The sequence below is a fragment of the Muntiacus reevesi genome, chromosome 18 (genome assembly GCF_963930625.1).
Source record: "Muntiacus reevesi chromosome 18, mMunRee1.1, whole genome shotgun sequence".
NCBI classification, from domain to species: Eukaryota; Metazoa; Chordata; class Mammalia; order Artiodactyla; family Cervidae; genus Muntiacus; species Muntiacus reevesi.
Genome location: NC_089266.1, coordinates 21,199,253 through 21,206,838, shown reverse-complemented (window position 1 = coordinate 21,206,838; position 7,586 = coordinate 21,199,253). Strand labels below are relative to the sequence as shown.

The following is a 7,586-nucleotide window of genomic DNA, read 5'->3' as shown; positions in this document are numbered from 1 at the left end:
TTCAAGCTGAGAATTCAAATCCTGAAAGCTGGAATTTTTTTAAAGATGGTCAAAGAAGGCCAGGATTAGCTACGGATTTATGTGGGAAAAGGGATAAACAGTTAATGCTCAGTTAGTTGTTGCAAGCAGGTAGGTTCCAAAAGTGGTATCTCTCATCTGATCCATCAGGGGTGGGAAGGGCTGGCACATGTTTCTGAATTCCTGGGGCGATTTCCTGCAGGGCTACTCAGCAGCAGAGGGAGGTCCTGCAGGTGCGGCAGGTGGTGCGGCAGGGGGCGGGCCGGCAGCAGGGGGGCCGGCAGCACGGGGACTGCACAGAGACGGGCTGGCAGCTCGTGGTGGCCCAGCAGCAGGGGCGGCAGACCACGGCCTGGCAGGACGTGGGGCAGCAGGTGATGGGCCGGCAGCAGCCCTCTTGCAGGCTGCAGGGGTCGCAGCAGACTGGGCGGCGGCAGGGCTCGCAGATGGGGCGCGTGCAGCGGGACACGCAGGTCACGGGCCGGCTCACGGTGGTCTGGCAGGACACGGGGCGGCAGCAGCAGGGGTCGCGGCAGAAACAGGGCTGGAGGCAGCCTCCGCCACAGCTCAGGGAGGAGACGATGGGGCCGCAGCAGGAGCCGGTCATGGTGGTGTGCGGGGCTGAGTGGGGTTGAGGAGGTGAGAGGAGTTGAGTGTTCTCAGGTGTGAGTGTCTTCCTCCTGCTCGTGGCCCTTTATATACCCTGGCCAGGAGCTGATGATCCCCATGACAAGCTGTTGTTTCCTGGAGTTATGGTTGCCCATTGAAATGAGAACTCCAGATTGATTCAGCTGCTGAGGCAGCAATACCAGCATCGCTGATAGGTGCTTTTCTTTCTTCCTGTCTGCTTTCCCCCTTGAAATGAATACTTGATGATTTACATCATCTGAAAAATTACTCATTGAATAGCTAATCCTTCCAGATCATGTCATGTGACAGGCGAGTTGAAAGTTTGAGGCATCCAGTGTTGCCACCACCACACTTTCCTCTGTTCATCATCCATGACTAAGCATGGGAATATAAGGTTCATGAGGTCTTAAGCCTGGTTTCTGATTGACACTGAAATGAAGGATGAGTTTCTGGAAAACCAAAATGGCTTGTAAAAGGTGATGTGTACTGCTTCTGCTATGGAACAAATGGCCCAGTGCTTCTGTAAAATAATGTGTTGTTTCACCTTGTTTATAAGGAAATAACCACCTAAGTCACTTGAGTAATGCTGTTTAGTGGCCTGAACTGGCCTATCACTTCATAGCAACATATGGGACCCTTACTAAGTAAATAGTGCTGGGCTGTAGTTTCTCATCACAGAGTAATTATAAATTTTAGGAAGGCAAGACAGAGGCAGGGAAACCAATTAAAGGAGACAGACTTTTCATGCGACAGTAAGGCCAAACAAAGTAAGAATTTTATTTGTATTATGCCTTTCTGAGTATTCCTTCTTGAGTCTTAGAAATAACATAGAAATTGGAATATTTCTTGCTTCCTAGGTGTGATACAAGCACTTGTACTGAGTTCCTCAGAGCACATTAAAATATTCATAAAGGGACTAATTACCCTTCTGTTGTAGACACTTTGGTTTGTAGGCTGAGGATTTTGCTTGCTTATGTATCAAGTGTGAAGGTGGGCTTCTAACAAAGACAAGGGGAGGGACTTCCCTGGTGGTCCCGTGGTTAAGACTCTGTGCTTCCACTGCAGGGGGCATGGGTCCCTCCCCTGGCTGGTGAAAGAAGATCCCAGATGACACATGGTGCAGTCAAAAAAAATAATAAAAATTTAAAAAATGACAAAGGGAAGTAAGTGAGCTGATGATTGACAAAATTGTTTTGTCTGTTTCAGTCTCAGCTAAGACAAATGGGGGTGCAGAAAATAAGTGTAAATTGGAAAAAAAGTTAAAAACAACACTGTACTCTTTTCTATTGGCATCACATTGTAAACTAACTATACTTCAAAAAATGTGACAATAAATAAATAAATGCTAAAAAAAGATAACATTGTACAAAGGTTGCTGAGGTAGTTGACACACTTTGGTCCACCATAATTCTGGTCCTTAAAGGCTTTTGAGTTTCTGATCCATGATAGTCTATCCCAGTTTGTGGAAGGCCAAACTGGTGAAATGATTTCTCCAGAGACATACATGTAAAAGAGTGACAAAGCTTTAGCGATACTGCACACCATCTTTTGAGTACAAACACTGATGCATAACTCCTGGTCTTTTTCCAACTCTGAGTCACTTTAAAAGAGTGAACAGGTAATAGTAGTAATAAAAAATTCTGTCTCATATAGGGAAATAAAACAAGAACTCGCTTAATTTATGGTTTATTTTAGCATATTGTTATTCGGCTTAGAATATATTGCTGTTTGTTTAGTCACTAAGTCATGTCCAACTCTTTTGCGACGATATGAACTGTAGCCCAGCAGGCTTTTCTGTCCATGGGATTTCCCAGGGAAGAATAGTGGAATGGGTTGCCATTTCCTTCTCCAGGGGATCTTCCCCTGCCCAAGAATCAAGCCTGAGTCTCCTGCACCTACTGCATTGGCAGACAGATTCTTTACCTAAAGGAGTCCAGGGAATCCATTAGAATATATTCAGAGATTCAAACATTAGGAATAGGAATATGTCTGTAAACTCACTGCTTATTTTAACTAACAAACGGGCATAGTCCTAAGAAATTTTGTGTTCTGTGGTTATAGACTGTCAGAAACTTTGCTATTTGAAGTAACAATAGTAATAAGGGCTGTGCTATGCTTAGTCATGTCTGACTCTTTGCAGCCCCATGGACTGCAGCCTGTCAGGTTCCTCGTCCATGGAGTTTTACAGGCAAGAATGCTGGAGTGGGTTGCCATTCCCTACTCCAGGAGATCTTCCCGACTCACGGCTGGAACCTGTGTCTCTTGCATCTCCTGCACTGGCAGGTGAATTCTTTACCACTGAGCCACCTGGGAAGCCCAAGGAATAAGGGGACATCCCACTATTGCTTGGACAGGACCTTAATAACCTTAACACAAAAGCAGTCTCAATATCCAACCCAGGGGGCAGAGAGTCAGATAGGAGATTTTTCAGACACAACATTCTGCAGTTATCTTAACTGTGTGGTTTCCAGAGAAAGAAGATATTAAGTCCATTTCACTGCCCAGCATTGATGTTAATTCTTTTACACAAAGCCCCATTTTGCTTTGAACCTACCATTTCATGTAATTCTACCTAAATTGTCCCATTTCTCAAAATCCTATAAAAACCTTTAACTTCACTTGGTGGGATGTCATGTGTTCCTAATGCCATGTGGTCTCCCTTGCTATAGCACACTAATGGACCTAAGCTTGTTAGACAAGGGATGTGTCCCTGGCCTTTATCTCATGGGCTTTTTTAGTTACATTGTTCAAATTCCAGATGTTCTGCAAGAGCATAATCATTAGAGTGGAAGCAAATAAACATTATCTAAGATGGTAAATTATGGGATTTTTTAGTTGGATTGAAAAAGCATGTAATGATGATGACTTTTCTGATGGCAGAAAAAGCCATGCCCTCATCTCAATAGTTTCATGAGTTGTGTTTTGTTATGAGTGTCATGAGTTGTGTTTTTTTAAAAACTAGGTTGGGGGCCCTGGAGGTTAGGACATTTTTCAAATTCTGAAAATAGAAAATGCATTCTGTGTTCTCCAAAATGATCTTTAAAATAGCCTCCAATCATAAGGGTCAGAGATGGGAATGGGGAAGATTGAGGGAGAAAGGGCAAGAGGAGGATGGGGAAGACAAATAAGTCAGACAGAGAAAGAGAAATATCAGAACCTAAAAAGAAATAATACAAGTAAACTTATTTACAAAACTGAAACAGACTCACAAATTTAGAGAATGGAATACTTATGGTTACCAGGAGGGAAGGATAGCAGGGAGAGATAGTGAGTATGGGATCGAAATGTACACTGCTTTATTTAAAAGGGATAACCAACAAGGACCTATTGTATACCCAAGGGCACTCTGCTCAGTGTTATGTGGCAGTCTGTGGGAGGGGAGTTTGGGAGAGAAAGGATACATATATATGTATGGCTGAGTCCCTTTGCCATCCACCTGAAACTATCACCACATTATTAAGTGGCTATATTCCAATATAAAATGAAAAGTTAAAAAATAAATTCTTCCTCCACCACCTGGCAATTTTGTAATTTAGAGAAAATACTTTAACACTAGCAGCCCCAGTTTCCTCATCTGTAAAGAGTCTCTGCTGTTCTTCATAATCCAAGTTTATTATAAAATCCATAAAAATGTAGAAGATATGATATGGGTATTATTAATTGAAAAGAGAAAATATTTTAGTTGGAAAAGACAAAAGGTCTCTGTGATCAGGGAACTAGTGGGATTTATTTCTGGAATTAAAAAAAATAAATACCTCTTCTAAGTGGTTTAAGTGTTTATCTCCTTAAATCTAAGGAAGACTAAACAAGTAATCTTTTGGAGTCTCCTACAGCTTTGTGTTTAATTCCTTTGGGTTACGGTGAAAGGGAAAGTGTAACTATCAAATGCATATATATCCCCAGTTCTTATTACCCCTGATGATAAAGCCCTATTCATATTCATAAATTCTGCCATCAAAGACTCTCTCCTACATACTGTAAATCAGCCTTTAAAGAGCCCTTTCATCCTGAAACAGCCCTGACCTAATGATGAATATTTTTGTGCTGTCTTTATTATATTTATTAGTAAATTAGTCCCTGGCAGTGGTTATGGATTATCCTGAAAAAAATTCTTCCCCTGAATGCCTTCCAACTTAAAATAACATGATATGTAATAAGTAGTACATCTTTTGAGCCTGTTTGTTATAGTGATTATCAAATGTTCAACAAATGTGGATGGCATTGAAACAGGCCAGGATGCTATGGGGCCTTCGCAGAAACAAATTCCCCCATGTCCCCTGCCTGCTTTTTGTTTGCAGAAAACCTTTAGCTTCCTAAGCCTCCCCCAAGTTCCAAAGAGCAAATTTAATCGAAGAAATGAGAAAACACAGAAACAAAGGAAGACAGTCAAGCAAGACAAAATCATGATAGCTCAGCCATAAAACAGTCAAGGACTTTCAGTTCCTTGTCAAGAATACTATTCTGAGCCATATCCTTCAGTTGTTTTACAGACACTAAACCCCCATCAGGTGGAAGAAATTAATTGTGTGCTGATCACAAGCACAGAGACCCCAGACCAATTGGAATCAGAAGGTTGAAGGCAGATTCCTGAAACATCACCCTGTTAACCTCACCATCAAACAATCAGAAAATGGAGTGTGAGCTGATCCTGGACCCTGAGACACTCCTCCTCACCTTGCCTTTAAAAACACTTCCCTGTGATTTATGTTGGAGAGTGTTTTGCCTATGTTCTCCTCTAGGAGTTTTATAGTTTCTGGTCTTACATTTAGATCTTTAATCCATTTTGAGTTTATTTTTGTGTATGGTGTTAGAAAGTGTTCTAGTTTCATTCTTTTACAAGTGGTTGACCAGTTTTCCCAGCACCACTTGTTAAAGAGATTGTCTTTTTTCCATTGTATATCCTTGCCTCCTTTGTCAAAGATGAGGTGTCCATAGGTTCGTGGATTTATCTCTGGGCTTTCTATTCTATTCCATTGATCTATATTTCTGTCTTTGTGCCAGTACCATACTGTCTTGATGACTGTGGCTTTGTAGTAGAGTCTGAAGTCAGGCAGGTTGATTCCTCCAGTTCCATTCTTCTTTCTCAAGATTACTTTGGCTATTCGAGGTTTTTTGTATTTCCATACAAATTGTGAAATTATTTGTTCTAGTTCTGTGAAAAATACCGTTGGTAACTTGATAGGGATTGCATTGAATCTATAGATTGCTTTGGGTAGAATAGCCATTTTGATAATATTGATTCTTCCAATCCATGAGCACGGTATGTTTCTCCATCTGTTTGTGTCCTCTTTGATTTCTTTCATCAGTGTTTTATAGTTTTCTATGTATAGGTCTTTTGTTTCTTTAGGTAGATATACTCCTAAGTATTTTATTCTTTTTGTTGCGTGTAACTATATGGCTGATTCATGTCAATGTATGACAAAACCCACTGAAATGTTGTAAAGTGATTGGCCTCCAACTAATAAAATAATATTTAAAAAATAAAAAAATAAAAAAAATAAAAACACTTCCCTGAGAGCCGTTGGGGAGTTCAGGTCTTTTGAGCCCAAGCTGCCCATTCTCCTTGCTTGGTTCCATGTTGGCTGCCTTGCAATCAACTCTGTGCTCTTCTTCACCACGATGCAGTGTCAAAAGATTTGTTTTACTGTGCATGAGTGAGCAGATCCAAATTTGGTTTGGTAACAGTAGGGGTGCTTCCTATGTGCCAGGCACTTTATATACATTAAGTTGCTTAACTTACCCAGAAATCTACATTGATAAATATTAATTTTCTCATTTTGTAGATAGGGAAACCTGGAGGTCAGAAAAATTAAGTTAAACTGATGAATTTTTGCTTTAAGTAAATATATAGCTTTTAGAATTCTCTTCATAAAGACAATTCCCTTCTAATATATTTTGATTAAATAAATAGAAATTGACTACCACCTATATCCTAAACATTGACCTCAGTAATGGGAACCAGGCAAATTATGGCCCCTTCATTGGAGGTAGAGAAATAGATAATCTCAATACTATTCCTTGTGAAGAGGGAAGGAAGTATAGGATGTTATTGGCACAACTGAGGGGCACCTAACCTAGCTTGTGGGTGTGTGCATGTGCGCTCATGCATGTTATACATGTATGTTTGTGTGATGGAGGGCTTAGGACAGAACAATTGGAGAGGACTGAGCTGAACCTTGGAAATGAGTCAGAGTTAGGTAGGTGGAGAGGGTGGAGGGAAGGGGTAGATGAAAGGATGTTCCAGATTAAATGAGGAACATGACAAAAGCAAAGACATGGAACTTCTTGACTTGTGCCAGTTACTGTGAGAAGTTCAGAGTTGTTTAAAGTGAAATATAGTTGGGGAGTGTTGAGACGTGAACCTGGAGATGTGGGCAAAGGACAAGCCACGGAGGACCTAGTGTGCCCAGATTTCCTATGCAGGTGGGCAGTCTGAGGACCAGTCTCACAGTCCTGTACCACCGGTTAAGACTCATATGTGGATCCCTAGTACCTCTTCTTTCCCTCTCCTGTCTCCTTCATCCTCTCCACCTGTCTTCCTTTTCATTGTTTGTTCATCTATGTACACTAATAAACATGCACTAATGAATGAATCAGGTAGCAGGGGGATTACAGGAAAAAATTACTTTATTGAAAAATAAGCAGGCAAACACATTACAAAAGATGGTGAGGAGAGTTTGAGCAGCCTCTGGAATTCAGAATGGGTTTGCAACACCCACTCTGGGGACTTTTAAAGATGGATTTAGCATCCATAGTGACTTCTGCTGACGGACACACCTGGAAATTTGATTGGACATCTGCTTATATATCCAGATGGTAAGATATAAAAATGACTATTGTCGCCTTAGGAAAAAAAATGTCTATTTTTCTCTCAACGTGATTAAAATGCAGAGTGGACGCTTAGGCTCCAGGATGTTGCTTTATGGGAAAGTGGGGTC

General features: G+C 41.2%; 1 protein-coding gene across 1 annotated transcript; it reads right to left on the bottom strand.

The window, feature by feature from the left end:
• Positions 1–226: 226 nt before the first annotated feature.
• LOC136150059 (keratin, high-sulfur matrix protein, IIIA3-like) lies at positions 227–625 on the bottom strand. Its single transcript, XM_065910816.1, has one exon. It carries the CDS (start codon positions 623–625, stop codon positions 227–229), a length of 399 nt encoding a protein of 132 aa, XP_065766888.1.
• Between the last annotated feature and the right edge of the window lie 6,961 nt (positions 626–7,586).